Here is a 16,844-nt window from a genome sequence, read left to right as displayed (position 1 = left end):
GACCTTAGAAGAAAAAAAAAAGGCTACAGATTAAATCTTTAAGCTTTTTCATGTCTGAAACTGCTTTTATGCCAACTGTTTTTGAAAGCTATTTTTGCTGGACACAGAATTCTGGGCTAACAATTGTGCTTTTTGTTTTCTTTCAGTACTACAAAGATGTAGTATCATTTCCCTTCAGCCTAAAACACTTCATTTAATATTTCCTTCAGAGTAGGTCTGCTGGTGACAAATACTCTTGATTTACCTTCATCTGAGGAAGTCTTTATTTCACTTTCACCCCTGAAGATATTTTTTGTGGATACAGAATACTGGGTTGTCATTTCCTTTTGCTTCAGCACTTAAACGACGGTGTTCCACCATCTTCCGAAATGTGTTTTCTGATGAGAAATCCACAGTATTTTTTCAAAATATTTATTTATTTATTTGGTTGCACCAGGTCTTAGTTGTGGCAGGTGGACTCCTTAGTTGCAGCATGTGGGCTCCTTCGTTGCGGCTCCAGGGCTCCTTCAGTTGAGGCTCGCAGGCTCCTTAGTTGCAGCACGTGGGCTCCTTAGTTGCAGCACGTGGGCTCCTTAGTTGCAGCTAGCCAGCTCTTTAGTTGCAGCACACAGGCTCCTTAGTTGTGGCATGCAAACTCTAAGCTGCAGCATGCGTGTGGGATTGACCAGGGATCAAACCCAGGCCCCCTGCATTGGGAGCGTGGAGTCTTATCCACTGCGCCACCAGGGAAGTCCTCCCACAGTATTTTAAACTGGAGTTTCCTTATATGTAATGAGTCATTTTTCTCAAACTGCTTTCAAGGGTTATACTTTATCTTTGGTTTTCAGCAGTTTCCTTATGATCTGGGTGTGGATTCCTTTGAGTTTATCTTGCATATGCTTCACTGAGCTTCTTGAATCTGTAAAGTTATGTCTTTCCCCAAATTTGGAAGTTTTCAGCTATAATTTCTTCAAAAATTTTCTGCACCAATCCCTCTCTCCTCTTCTTCAGGGACTCCAATGACATGAACGTAAGACCCTTTGATACAGTCCCATGGGTCAGTGGGGCTGTTTATTTTTGTTTTCCATCTTTTTTCTCTTTATTCTTAATTGGAATTATTTCTACTGAATTACTTTCAAGTTCACTGACGCTTTCCTCTGACATCTCTATCCTACTACGGAGTCCAGCCAATGAATTTTTTATTTTGCATGTTGTACTTCGTAATTTCTAAAATTTTCAGTTGGTTCTTTTCTATATACAGTTCTCTGCTGAGAATTTCTACTCTTCTATTCATTTCAAGAGTGTTCACCTCTATGGAGCACGGTTGTATTAGCTGCTTTCAAGTCTTTAACAATCCCAACATCTAGATAATAACCGGGCTGGCATCTATTGATTATCTTTTCCCTTGAGAACTGGTCAGACTTTCCTGGTTGACTCATTTTGGATTGTATCTGGAGATTCTGAATACTATGTCATGAGACTCTGAGTCCTGTTAAAAGCCTCTGAGGAATGCTGACTTTCGTTTTACCAAGCACTCAAGGCAGTTTCAGATCGCAAGTTCTGTGTGGCCTTCTGTGCATGTCATTTCTCCCACACTCTCTGGCTCTCAAGGACTCCTTTTCCCAGTTCTTCTCACCAGAAATATGAGATTCTCTCAGAGTTTTAGCTCCCTATGCTACTGCACAATTCTTTGGAAGCGAGCCCTCAAGAAAAAGAGATAAAAGAAGGAAGGAAAAAAAGAATACAGTTGACCCGTGAACAATGCAGGGGTTAGGGGTGCCAACCCTCCACGCAGTCGAAAATCTGAGTATAACTTATATTCAGCTCTCCCTATACGTGGTTCCTCAGGATCCGTGTGTAAGTGGACCTGCACAGCTCAAAACTCCTGTTGCAAGGGTCAACTGTAACGTGGATTTCCCCCCACTCTTCACATGCCAGGGGCCCATTTTCTCAGAGACAGGTCTTATCTCAGGGTTTCACGTGTCTGAAATACTGCTGTCACGTCATAGTAGTGTTCCACAACTAGGGCTGGCCTCAAGGCAGGACCAGAAAGTAAACAAAAAAACAATATCAAACAAACAAGGATTCTCCCCCATGCTCTCCAGCTTGCAGGGGTCTTTTCTTTAACTTGTGCTCCGGCTAGAGAGATGGGCTTCTGCCTTTGTTGACTCCTCCCACTGTACAGTTCTCCCATTAGCCTGCTCTTGGGTCAAACGTGGGGTATAAAGAGGAAAAATAAACATGAAACTCACTGTTACCACACTGGTTATTCATTAATTACCGTTTTCTCTCCTCAAATTCACTGTTATTATTCAGTTTTCAAAGGCCTCGGGTAGTCACTTTCTGTACTTTTGTCCACAGGTTTCTGTTGTGATCATTGGGAGACACGGCCTGCCCCTTACTCCATCTTGGCTAGAATCAAAAGTCCCCTGACTTTCCCTTTTACTCACTGGTGTTCATTTCATTAGGCTTTGGAGAAAGGAGTTTTATGACTTGGCATCATTTTCATGATTTTCTCTCAAAATTTTTCCACAATTTCATTTTAAAAGAGAATTAAGTATGAATCCAAATAAATCAGGGCAGTCTGCTTGTCGACTGGGCAGGAAAGAGGCAGGAAAGAGGCAGGACACAGAAAGGTTTCTCAACTCCCATTAAACCCACAGTGATGGTTAATTTTCTGTGTCAACTTCACCGAGTTAAGGGATGCCCAGATAACTGGTCAAACATTATTTCTGGGTGTGTCTATGAGTGCGCTTCCAGAAGACTGGCATTTGAATCAGTAAGCTGAATAAAGAAGATCACCCTCACCAATAGGAATGGGCATCACGCAATCAGTTAGGAGCCTGAATAGAATAAAAAGGCAGAGGAAGGGAGTATTTGCTCTCTGCTTGGGCTGGGACATCCATCTTCTCCTGCCCTGGGAAATTAGGACTCCTGGTTCCCAGGCCTTCAGGTCTGGTCTGGAACTATACCACTGGCTTTGCTGGGCCTCCAGTTTACACAGAGCAGATTATGAGGCTTAGCCTCCATAACTGCGTGAGCCAATCCTGCATAATAAATCTCTTTCTATATATCTATATATATCCTATTAGTTCTGTTGTCTGGAGAAACCCAACTAATACACCCATATTTCTCCACTTCTTCGTATGTGTGAGTGCTGTCTTGAGAAAGACAAATAATCCTTATGATTTCAGCCCCCTTAACTGGAGTGAGAAAATGGATTATCCTGTGCTTAATTCATGAAACAAACTTTTAATGTGTGTCTAATACATGCAAGGCACTTTTCTAAGAATTAATATTACAAAGTCATATATGACATAATTTTTGCTCTCAAGGAACTAACAGTACAGAGGGTAGAAAAACATGTAAACAAATCATTACAGCACAATGTACTAAACACTAGAATAGAGGTTAAAACAAAGCGTTATAAGAACAGCAGAAGAGACAATGACTAACCTGTCAAGAACAGGAAAGTCAATACGTAAAATGATGTTTGAGCTTTGTGGAAAAGGAAATAGGATAAATGCAGGCACAGGGAGAAACATGTACAGTGGTACAGAGTATCAAATAGCATGATGAGTTTGGGAAATGGCAAAAGCATTGATGTGAACCCCAGGGAATGCCGATATCTAGGGTGACAGGCAGAATAAAACAGCCACTTCTGTGAAAGAATAAAATGGAATAATCAGAGATGGGAGGAAATTCAGGACTATGGTTCTGAAAGCCAAAGACGGTAGAACTTCAGGGAGTGTTTAACCATATTAAAACTAAGAGAGAGGTCAATTAAAATACAGACTGAAAAATCAGCTTTGGGATTTTGCAATTAAGAGATTACTGGAAATCTTTGAGAGAGAAGTTTCACTACAGTGGTGGCTAAGTCAGATTAGAATAGTATCTCATTTCCTTTCTTGCTCTACACCAAGTCCTGGCAGACATAACGTCAGGGACAGCAGCACCATTCAAATAGAAAAGTTGTTTCAGGCTTGAATGTTTCTTACCAAGTCTGTGGATGGTCTTAGCTTCTTAGTTCCCTCAGGAAGCTAAGTATTATCCTCCCCCTGCCCAAATCCTCACATTATTCCCACAATTGATATCAAAACTGCCTGCCAGACAGCCGTCTCTACAGCCCCTTTATTTCTTCCTAAACCATGGCCTATGAACGTTCTTTTGATTTTCTGAGACTAGGGATGTAACTAATCACATACTGAAACCCATTCCCCCATGCTACTCCCCATGTGAGTGATGGGTCATTCCTCAGGACTCATTTCCAGAATTCTAAGCAATCTTCAGATGCAGCTTTTCACTGGTGAGTCTCATCAGACAGGGGTAGAACAGTATAACCAGATTGTCAATATACTGGACCATCCTTAAGCCACTAACTAAATCTCTTCATGTTTTTCTTTTTGTTAACTGAGTTGTAATGTATATACAATAAAAATGCCAGCTTAAGTGTTCAGTTAGATGGCAATTGTGATCACTCATATTACCTTTACCCAAAATAAAATACTGAACACTTCCATCACCTCAGAAAGTTCCCTCATGACCACTTCCAGTCAGTCTCCTCCAACCCACCAGACTTCTGGCTTCTGTCACCACAAGTGAGTTTTGACTGGTCTTAGAATTTATATAAATAGAATCATCCAGCATGTATTCTTTTGTGTCTGTTTTCTTTTGCTCCAGCATATTATTTTAGGAATGTATCTGTGTTGTTGCTTGAAACAGCAATTTGTTCCTTTTTATTGCTGAGTAGTGATCCACTGTATTAATATAACACAGTTGGTTTAACCATTCTCCTGTTGATGAACTTTTGGGTTGTTTCTGGTTTAGGGCTACCACAAAGCTGCTATGAAATTCTTATACAGTCTTTTTTGTGGCCAAAGATTTTCATTTTCTTGGGTAAATACTCAGCAGTGGAATTATTGGCCACAGGGTAGGTATATATTTAACTTTATAAGAAACTGACAAACTTTTTCTGTGGTGGTTGTATCATTCATTCTACATTCCCACCTACAATGTAGGGAAGCTTCAACTGTTCCATACACCAAGTTCCATACTTGGCATTGGAGCAGGCTTGTTGATTTGGGTACTGTCAGGCTTTTCTATTTTAACCATTTTAGTGAGTATGAAAAGGTATCTCACTGAGGTTTCAATCTTCATTTCCTTGATGACTAATAACATTGAGAACACTTCCATGTGCTTATTGGCTATCTGTATATACTCTTTTGTGAAGTGTCTGCCTTTAGGTTTTCTCAATATCCATGATTTCTTACCAAGCTAACACAATTGTCTATGTATGTAGAATGGTCATCTAATATATTAGTTTTCTATTCCTGCTATAACAAATGACCACAATTAGTGGCTTAAAACAACAAAAATTTATTATCTTACAGTTAGTTCTATGGGCTAGAATTCCAACTTAGGTCTCACTGGGCTAAAATCATCATGTCAGCAGGGCTGCATCCATCTCATACGCAAAATAATATTCACCCTATCCCAAGATCCACCCCCCCAAATCAACACATTGTAGCATCAACTCAAAGTCCAAAATCTCAGGACTTCCCTGGCAGTCCAGTGGTTAAGACTCCATCTTCCAATGCAGGGGGCACAGGTTCAATCCCTGGTTGGGGAGCTAAGATCCCACGTGCCATGCGGTGCCAGTCAAAAAAAAAAAAACTCCAAAATCTCACCCAACTCAAAAGTCCCAATCTTATCATCAAAAATCATCTAAATCAGGGATGGGTGAGATTGGGTATAATTTATCCTGAGGCAAAATTCCTCTCCATGCATGGACATGTGAAACTAAAAAACAAGTTCCCTGCTCTGAAAAACAAAGATGGGACTGCCATAGGATAACACATACAGACGTTCCTGTTCAAAAAGAGAAAATGGAAGGATAAAAAAGAGTTACTGTTCCCGAGCAATTCTGAAATCCAGCCAGGCAAACTGAAAGAGGTTTCAAGTCATGGCAGAATTCACTATGGTTCTCAACTCTACATTATGGGCCTCCGCCCTCTGAGCCATCCTTCCTTTTTATAAAGGGCAGCTTGTGTTTAAAGCTGAGGAGTCTTATCAGCCTGTCTCCTGCCTGTAGAATTTTGGGGCTCTGATAGCCTTCTTTCACTTCACCTCTCTGTTCCTTTCAGTCCAAGCTGGCAGTGTTTCTGCTGGTATAAGATTCTCAAGAGCCTTGTGGGACTACCATATACGTACAGAGACTCCACTAGACAAGAGGCTCCTCCACAGATCTTGCCTAGATAATCCCATCTCTATTTTTGGCTTCTGCTTAGATGCTGAGGGAATCTATGAGTCACACCCTTCATCTCTCAGTATTTTGTGTGAGTGAATACACTGACCTTTAAATCTTTCTGAGGTTTCAGGAAAAGGCTGTAGAGTAACTCTGATTTTTTTCTCTAGAGAAGGCTTTCCCAACACACATCTCTTGATTTTAGCGTCCTTTGCCATTTTGGTAGGCTGACAATTTCCAAAATCAACAACTCCTGGTTTATTTTTGTTTTGTTTTTGAGATGTAATTGACATACAACATTATATTAGTTTCAGGTGCACAACATAACGATTTGGTATTTATCAAGATCTCCTGGTTCATGTTTAACAGGTCTCTCCTCAATTTATTACCCTACTCTCAAATTTTACTACAAGTGGCAAAAAGAAACCAAGCCACACCTCAACATTCTGCTTGGAAATCTCAGTTAAATATCCAAATTCATTGCTTACAAGCCCTGCTTTCCACCTAACTGCAGGATACAATGCCACTAAGCTTTCTGCCACAATATAACAAGAATCCCCTTCCCTCCAGTTTCTAATACCTTCCTCATTTTCTTCTGAGCCCTCACCAGCAACACCTTTAATGTCCATGTTTCTATCAACAGTCTGTTCACAATGCTGTATGATAAATGTTTTCTCTATCCTGCTCTTCATTTCCAAGTCTAGTAGAGTCATTAACGCCCATATTTCTACCAGTTTGTTCAAGGCAGTGTAGGCTTTTTCTATCATGTTCCCCAAAACTCTTCCAGCACCTGCTCACTGCCCAATGACAAAGCCACTTCCACATTTTTAGGTATTTGTTACAGCAGCACCCACTTGCAGGTACCAAAGTCTCTATTAGGTTTTTTTTCTAGTTTTGAGATATAAGTGACATATAACATTGTGTAACTGTACGGTATACAATGTATTGATTTGATACACTTAAATACTGCAAAAATCTGTTAGTTTTCTATTGCCACTGTAACAAATTACCACAGACTTACAGGCTTAAGACAACATTCATTTATTTACCTTACAGTTCTGTAAGGTGAGGTCCAACACAGGTCTCACTGGGCTAAAATCAAGGTGTCAGCAGCAAGGCATTCCTTTCTGGAGGCTGTAGGAGTAAATCCATTTCCTTGCCTTTTCCAGCTTCCAGACATCACCCATATTCCTTGGCTTATGGCTCCCTTCCACCATCTCCAAATCCAGCAACAACAGTGCATCCCTCTGAACCGGCTTCCATCATCACATCTCTTTACCGACCCTTTTCTTCTGCCTCCCTCTTCTACTTTTAAGGACCCTTATCCTTATATTGGGCCCACCTGGATAATCCAGGATACTCTCCCTATCTGCTGATTAGCAACTTTAATTCCCCTTTGCCATGTAATGTAACATATTCACAGGTTCTAGGAATTAGGACAGGGATATCTTGGGGGTGGAGGGGGCATTATTCTGCCTACTACATCTACTAATTACTTAAAACGAACGAGAAGCAAGCCATGATTCAAAGCGGCCTAACAGGACTCAGATGGAAGTATTAACAGCTAAACAAAGGAACGAAACACCCTCAATCAACAGTTGATTGATCTATTTTTAATTTTTCCAATATTTAGTGAATCTAGCAATCTAAGTGAAGATTTTTTTGTTTTGTATTTGTGCCACACACTGTTAGCTGACTAATCCAATACCCATTTTTAATCCCCTCCCTTCTCCCAAGCCTGCCCCTTGGGCTATAAAAGCTATATACTCACTTTCCTGGCCTCCTAAGGTTAGTCATAACGCAGTTGTGCCAAATAAAATCTAAAAATTGCCTTGGGAAAAGCTTCTGCATACCTGATAAAAGGGGCAGACAGCGCTGGCTCTCTCTGGCCCCCTTCTCGGTACCCCTCCCACCTTGAATGGTGCACTGCCAGTAATCCAGGCATCTTATTTTGCAATAATGTGAGGATGTCCCAAAGAATTTAAGAGACACCAGCCCTGACACTATTGAACTACTGAACCAACACCAGCTACTCTGTGCTTATTTTGTTTGTTACTATTTAATTCTGACTTTGTGTTATTTTCAGCTGAAAGCTTTACTAATATTATGAAACTACATTCAACACAACTGCTGGTTAAACATAAGTACCCTCCTCCAAAACTTATTTTCTTGTACAAATACCAGATTCACTTGAATGAGTTATAATTAGTAACTATTAACTACAACTATATATTAATAACTGTTAATAACTATTTTCTAAATAACATTTGTTATATATCTTAGGACTCTGAATTATACATACTCATTCTAGGACATTTGGAAATTATCAAAAGTTTAAAGAAAATAAATAGCCACAATTCCAAACACCCAGAGATAACTTACTGGTAATATATCAGTGTATATCCAATCATATATTTTTATATACATACTTAGAATATTTTTAAAAGAGACTACAGGGAATACACAGACTTGAATCCAACTTTCATTTAGCACTTTATTGAAGACTTTTCCATATCATTAAAGATGTCTCAAAAATATATTCAAAAAATTAAAATATTTCATAATATGACTAAAACATGATTAATTAGATCATTTTTAACAATGTCAGACATTCAAGTTGTTTTTTCCTTTTTGCTAAACAGTGTTGCAATAAGCATCATTGTATATAAATATTTCTATGCTATCTCTGATTGTTTTCTGCGGATAATTCCATAGATGTGGAATTACTGGATCAAAGGGATAAACCCTTTCAAACATTCAACAAATGCTGCTACGCTGCTTTCTAAGAAAACTGAATCAATTTATTATTCTACCTCCTGTATACAAGAATATCAATATCCCTTACAAGTACTGACTGCCTTTTTTCTTTTTTGCCAATTTGACTGGCAAAATATTATAATTTTTCAAAATTTATAAAGAACTCATAAACTCAATAGCAAAAAAAACCAAACAATCTGATTGAAAATGGGCAGATGTGAACAGACATTTTTCCAAAGAAGACATACAGATGGCCAACAAGTACATGAGAAGATGCTCTACATCATTAATCATCAGGAAAATGTAAATCAAAATCACAATGAGCTATCACCTCACACCTGTTAGAATGGCTACTATCAAAAAGATAGAAGCAGCAAGTGTTGTTTAGGACATGAAGAAAAGGGAACCCTCTGCACTGTTGGTGGGAATGTAAAATGGTACAGCCACTATGGAAAACAGTATGGAGGTTCCTCAAAATATTAAAATAGAACTACCATGTGATCCAGCAATTCCATTTCTGGGTATTTATCTGAAGAAAACATTAATTCAAAAAGATATATGCACTCCCATGTTCACTGCAGCATTATTTACATTAGCCAAGATATGGAAACAACCTAAGTGTCCATCAACAGATGAATGGATAAAGAAATTGGGGTACATATATGCATTGGAATATTATTCGGCCATTAAAAAAGAATGAAATCTTGACATTTGTGACAACATGTACGGACCTTGAGAGCATTATGCTAAGTGAAATAAGTCGGACAGAGAGAGACAAATACCATATGATCTCTTTTATATGTGGAATCTAAATAAATAAATAAATACATAAAACCAGGCTCATAGATACAGAGATACAGAGATCAGATTAGTGGTTTCCCAGAGGCAGGGACTGGGGGAGTGGGAGAAATGGGGGAGCTGTTTTGGGGTTTGTTTTTTTTTTTAGTTTAAATAAATTGAATTTAAAAAGCACAAAAAACAAAACAAAAAAATATTGTAACTCATTCTTGAATTTTTAATTACATTTTTTGGTTACTAGTGAGAATGACTAAAGATATTTAGATCCTTTATATTGATTATTTTATGAAGTATCACTTGGAGTTTTTTTGACGTATAAGAGTTCTTTATACATTATAGATGTTAGCCTTTTGATGTACTTGTTATATTTTTTTCATAAATCAACTATAATATAAAATAAATTTTTTTAATAAATAAATATTTTATTTCAATGTATCATTTACTTTTTAGTTTTGTTTATATATTTTTATGACATTTTAAAATGTAATCAAATCTATTAGTATTATCCTTTGTGACTTCTTTCTCAGCTTTATTAAACAGAGATGGTTTTCACATGACAACCACATTTTAGAAAAGAATGCTTTAAGACATTATGTTCTTTTCAATTCCTACTGGCTTTCTTACAGTCAAAAAGTAAAATTAACAGAAAGAGAACAACAAATACTCCACTAAATATATAAGTATCACATCGTAGGTTTTAACTATTCACATACCTGCTTGTCACAATTATGACATCCTCAGAGATGGTAGCCATTTCTTTGATAGTAAGGTAGCACATTCTTCTCAATGTTTGCTGAAAAATTATTTATAAAAGGCAAAAGGTTATTCATAAGGAAATGGTTTTTTAAACTGTTTGAAGTGAGGAGCCCAAGTAAATATATTTAGAAAGCTATTCTTAAAAAGATTCTCGGGCTTCCCTGGTGGCGCAGAGGTTGAGAGTCTGCCTGCCGATGCAGGGGACACGGGTTCGTGCCCCAGTCCGGGAAGATCCCACATGCCACGGAGCGGCTAGGCCCGTGAGCCATGGCCGCTGAGCCTGTGCGTCCAGAGCCTGTGCTCCGCAACGGGAGAGGCCATAACAGTGAGAGGCCCGTGTACCGCAAAAAAAAAAAAAAAAAGGCCTGGATGAGAAAATATTCAAAATTCTAGTATTTCCTAAACACAAGTAATTGATGCACTAACAGTAGAAGACACCTAGATGAAAATTCAAAAATTCAGTTAATTACATGGATCTTTATACAGAAGGACCCAAACTGTGACTGTGACAATGTGAGTCCAAAGACAGGTTTTTCAAAGTGCTAAAGGCTTGTCCTAGAAAATGTATTTTTTAAATTCTTTAAAAATATATACAGAGAGACATGCAGACTCTGTGTTTTCCTCAGTTCAGCATATTTTTTCTTAAGGTATTTGTGGTTGTACAACTACTATTTTCAATTATCAAGATTTCTAGATGGATACCTGGATCCAAAAGAAGTGTTAAATAAACTTTCGCCCACCCTTTCTCCTCACCTGGATCTCTGATTTTATTCATAAACACTCATACTCAATGCTCAAAGCCTTGGTTCCTCTAGCCTGTCTAGCCTCATTCTCTGCCAAGTAACTTCAAATTTCTTATAAGTAGTGAAACTCAAATACATCAGACCCAGCTCCAGAGTCCAAGCTGTACAAAGGATCTGTTGGAGACTACTGAGCCCATTAAGGAACAGGTAGAACAAAGTGAGGATTCTCATGGTGATTAAACACAGAAAAAAATCACCCCAGAATGAGAAAGGCAGCATGGGGGCAGATAATGAGGCATATCACATCCATATGAAGCTACTCTGAGAAGAAAGCAAAAAAAATGACAATCAAAACTTCAGAGCAGAAGAAAATTTACACTCCCCCCGCCAAGAAAAAATCTACCATGAAGCAGAATAAAACTGGAGATCCAAAAAAATTTAGCTAAAGCACAAAAAATGGAGGCTCAACACTGTTAGTCACTGGGGAAATACAAATTAAAACCATATTTCATATACCACCTCACACCCACCAAATTGGCTAAAATTAAAGAGTGACAATGTAGTGTTAACAAAGATGTGTTTTTAACAACTATACTGCCTAAACAAATACACAGAAATGCTGAATAAAACAGGAACAAAAAAATTTTAATACACAGCCAAGGGAAAATGAAGGGAAATTCACAGGTGCCAAAAATGGAAAAACACACAACTCATAGCCACAGAAGTATAAGCCCAGGGTCTTGCATAGGATAAAGTATCTAAAGTCTACAAAAGATGGGATTCTAGAAGGTATATTCTTCAGGCACAGGGAAAATTATTCTAGATAATAACTCAGAAATACAGTAAGGAATGAAGAGTAAAAAAAAAAAAGAAAGCAGTAAACACTAACAAGACAGAATGGTATTGGCGTAAGAATGGACAAATTTATCAATGGAACAGAAAAGACAACCCAGAAATATACCCACATAAATATAGTAAACTGATCTTTGACAAAGGAGCAAAGGCAATACAATGGAGTAAAGATAGTCTCCTCAACAAATGGTGCCAGAACAACTGGATATCCGCATGCCAAAAAGATGAATCTAGATGCAGACCTTACACTCTTCACAAAAATTAACTCAAAATCGACCACAGACCTAACTGTAAAATGCAAAACTATAAAATTCCTAGAAGAAAACCTAGATGATGTTGAGTATGGTGATGACTTTTTAGATACAACACCAAAGGCATCATCCATGAAAGAAATAATTGATAAGTCAGCCTTTATTACAATTAAAAACTTCTGCTCTGCAAAAGACAATGTCAAGAGGATGAGAAGATAACACAGACTGGGAAAAATATTTACAGAATACATAACTGAGAAAGGACTGTTATCCAAAATACACTCAAAAAAAACCCCCCAAAAAACAGAAAAACCTCTTAAAAGTCAAAAATAAGAAAAACAACCTAATTTTAAAATGGGCCAAAGACCTTAACAGATACCTCACTTAAGAAGAAAAACAGAAGGCAAATAAGTATATGAGAAGATGCTCCTCATTATATGTCATCAGGGAAAGGCAAATTAAAACAGCAAGATAGGGCTTCCCTGGTGGCGCAGTGGTTGAGAGTCCGCCTGCCGATGCAGGGGACACGGGTTCATGCCCCGGTCTGGGAAGATCCCACATGCCGTGGAGCAGCTAGGCCCGTGAGCCATGGCCGCTGAGCCTGTGCCCCGCAACGGGAGAGGCCACAACAGCAAGAGGCCCGCGTACCGCAAAAAAAAAAAAAAAAAAAAAAAAAAAAAAAGACAAATAATCTGAATAGCAGCATATCTATTTCCTTTTAAAGTAGTTAATTATCAAAAACCTTCCTACAATGAAGATGGTTTCAATAGTGAACTCCATCAAACATTTTAGGAAAAATTAATGATGATTCTAGAAAAACTCTTCCAGAGAGCAGAAGAGGAAGAACCACTTCTCAATTCATTTTACGAAGCCAACATTACCCAAATACAATACCAAAGAAAAAACTATACATAAATATATTTCATGACCACAGACTCAAAATCCATAACAAATTTTAACAAACAGAAAACAAAGATTTTATATTTTCCAGGAAAATAAATGCATCTCACCATATTAATATACTAAAAAAGGAAAACCACAATAATTCAATGGATATAGAAAAGACATTTGACCAAATTCAATACCCATTTATGGAAAAAAAAAAAAAGTCTCCCAGCAAACTAGGAACAGAAAGGAAATTCCTCAACCTGATAAAGGTCACTTATGAAAAACTTGGAGCCAGCATCACATTCAATGGCGAAAGATTAAATACCCTTCCTCTAAGATCAGGAACAAAGCAAGGATGTCCTCTACCATCACTTCTATTCACACTATACAATAGTGCAAGAAGACAAAAAGGTAAGATAAACAAATAAAAAGCATACAGGGCTTCCCTGGTGGCACAGTGGTTGAGAGTCCACCTGCCGCTGCAGGGGACATGGGTTCATGCCCTGGTCCAGGAGGATCCCACATGCCACGGAGCAGCTGGGCCCGTGAGCCATGGCTGCTGAGCCTGCGCGTCCGGAGCCTGTGCTCCGCAACGGGAGAGGCCACAACAGTGAGAGGCCCGCGTACCGGAAAAAAAAAAAAAAAAAAGCATACAGACTGAAAAAAGTAAATCCTAAGGAATCTCCCAAAATACTCTTAGAAGTAATAAATAAATTTAACAAGATCACAGGAAACAGGTCAATATACAAAAATCAATTTAATCTCTATAGACTACCTACAAACAATACAAATGCAATAGTATAAAAAATGTTAACTGCTTCAGGGATAAAGTTCACAAAATATGTATAAGACTTGTATGCTGAAAGCTACAATACTGCTGACAGAAACTAGAGACCTGAATAAAGGGAAATATATACCATGTCTATGGAGTAGAAAACTCAATAATGTTATAATGTCAATTCTCCTCAAATTGATCATTTTTTTAAAAATTTTCTTGAAGTATAGTTGAACATATTGATCTTTAGAGTCAATGCAATCACCATCAACATTCCAGCAGGCCTTTTTAATAGAAATGGACAGGTTGATTCTAAAATGCATAGAGGAATGCAAAGAACTTAGAAGAGCCAAAACAACTTTGAAAAAGAAAAAAATAATAATAAAATAGGAAAACATGCACGACCTGATTTAAAACTTACTATAAAGCGACAGTAATCAAGACAGTGTGATACTGGAATAAGAATAGATATATATATCAATGAAAAAAAATAGAATGTTCCAATGTGCCACTGTAACGCAATCATCATTATTTCTTCCTCCTCCTCCTCCCTCCATATTGGTATGCAATTATTCCAGTAGAATTTGATGAGAAAAGAAAGGAGGAGGAAAAGGAGGGAGTGGTGGAGGAAGAGGAAGGAGATGAAAAGAAATTCAACCCTCACTTTATATCATGTAGAAAAATTAACTCAAAATGATCATAAAGCAATTTAAGACACAAAAACTACAAAATGCCTAGGGAAAAAGCATAGGAGAATCTCTGTGACCTTGGGTTAGGCAAAGATTTCTATAATACACATCAAAAACACAATCCATAACAGGAAAAAAAAACATGATAAACTGGACTTCATCAAAACTTAAAACTTCTGCTCTGTTAAAGACTAAGAAAGTGAAAAAACAAGACACAGACTAGGAGAAAACATTTGGGAAACATCTGATAAACAACTTCTATCCAGAATACATTGAGACCTTCAAAACTCAATAATAAGGAAATATACAACCAAATTATTAAAATTGGGCAAAAGATATGAACAGATCCTTCATCATGGAAGATATATAGAAGGCAACAAAAGCACATAAAAAGATTTTGAGATTAGTCATTAGGAAAATGCAAATTAAAACTACAAAGAGATACTACTACATACGTATTAGAATGACTAAAATTAAAAAACAAACAAACAAACAAAAAACATATAATACCAAGTGCTGGCTAGAATGCAGAGCTACTAGAAGCTTCATACAGTAATGTGGGGAATGGTACTGTCACTTTGGAAAATGGGCTGGCAGTTTCTTACCAAGTTAAACATATATACACCTATCATATGACCCAGCAATTCCACTCCCAGGTATTTACTCAAGAGAAATAAAAACTTACATTTAAAAACTTATACATGAATGTTTATAGCAACATTATTCATAACCACCAAAAAATGGTAACAAACCAAATGCTCTTCAGCTAATGAACAAATAAACTGAGGTACATCCATACAACAAATTACTACAATGAAATAAAAAGGAGTAAACTGACACAAAAAATAACATGGACAAATCTCAAATGAATTATGCTAAGTGCCTGAAAAGAAGACTCAAAAGGCTTCATATAGTATGATATCATTCTTATGACTTCCTGGAAAGGCAAAACTATAAGGAAAGAAAAGAGGTTACTGGTTTCCTGGGCCTGAGGATGCGAGGAATAGATCATATAGTAGGGAACTTTTTGGAGTGGTGGAAATGTTCTAAATCTTGACTGCAGTGATAATACTACTGTATGCATTTGTCAAAACTCATAAAACTATACCCTAAAAAGGGTGAATTTTACCATTTGTATATTATACTTAAAAAAAAAAAGAAAAAGAATGCAGTGGTGAGTGAATGAAAAGGCAAGCCACAGACTGGGATCTGGGAAGGAGAAAATATTTACAAAACACCTATCTGATGATGGTCTTGTATTCAGAAAATAAAAAGAACACCTACAACTCAATAAGCAGAAGATAAACAACCTGATTTTTAAAAAAAAAAAAAAAGGTAAAAGATTTCAACAGACACTTCACCAAAGAAGATAAACGGATGGCAGATAAGCATATATTTGCTTAATACATGCTTAATACTTTCATCATTCAGGAAATGCAAACCCAAGAATGCCACTTCTAGACACTAACCAAAGAAAATGAAAACATAGGTCCACACAAAGACTTGTACTTGAATATTTTTAGCAGCTTTGTTTATAATATCTGTAAACTGGAAACAACCCAAATATCCATTAACTTGTGAATTGATAAATAAAGACTACCTCCATACAGTGGAATACTACTCAGCAATAAAAATGAACAAACTACTGATACATACAAAAACTTGGATCAATCTCAAAAGCTAAGGGAAAGAAACAAGACATAAAAGTCATAAATGACTATATACTATATGATTAAATCTAAATGAAATTCTAGAAAATGCAAAACTATGTTGTCAGGAAGTAAATCAGTGATTGCCAGGTGCTAGGGGTTGAGGGAGGAGACAGACAACTAAGAAATATGGGGGCACATTCTGGGGTGATGAAGTTTCCATATCATGACTGTGGTAATTGTTCCATGACTCTATACACTGGTCAAAACACAACTGTACACTTAATTGGTGAATTTTATTGTATATTTAAGCTGATTTTTAAAATTAAAAAAACAAAGCAGATTTTTTAAAGGCTAAAATAAAGTTTTAAACCTATAAATCAATAGATGGAATATAAATAAGCAAAGAATATAAACAGATATTCACAGAGGAGGAAAGTAAAATGGCCATTAACTATATGAA

General features: G+C 37.2%; 1 protein-coding gene across 3 annotated transcripts in view; it reads right to left on the bottom strand.

Annotated features, from left to right (window-relative positions):
• Positions 1–16,844, bottom strand: part of COPG2 (coat protein complex I subunit gamma 2) — a 129,597-nt gene that overhangs the window by 104,324 nt on the left and 8,429 nt on the right. For all 3 annotated transcript variants that reach the window (XM_089917386.1, XM_089917387.1, XM_089917388.1), the window contains exon 5: positions 10,492–10,571. In XM_089917386.1, the coding sequence (XP_089773512.1) occupies positions 10,492–10,571 (80 nt within the window). The remainder of the gene's footprint in view (positions 1–10,491; positions 10,572–16,844) is intronic.

This window comes from Delphinapterus leucas, chromosome 9 (assembly GCF_059928025.1).
Source record: "Delphinapterus leucas isolate spDelLeu-1000000601 "Yukka" chromosome 9, BTC_Dleu_Yukka2, whole genome shotgun sequence".
NCBI classification, from domain to species: Eukaryota; Metazoa; Chordata; class Mammalia; order Artiodactyla; family Monodontidae; genus Delphinapterus; species Delphinapterus leucas.
The sequence above is the reverse complement of the archived record's forward strand: the minus strand, read 5'-3'. Positions and strand labels throughout refer to the sequence as shown.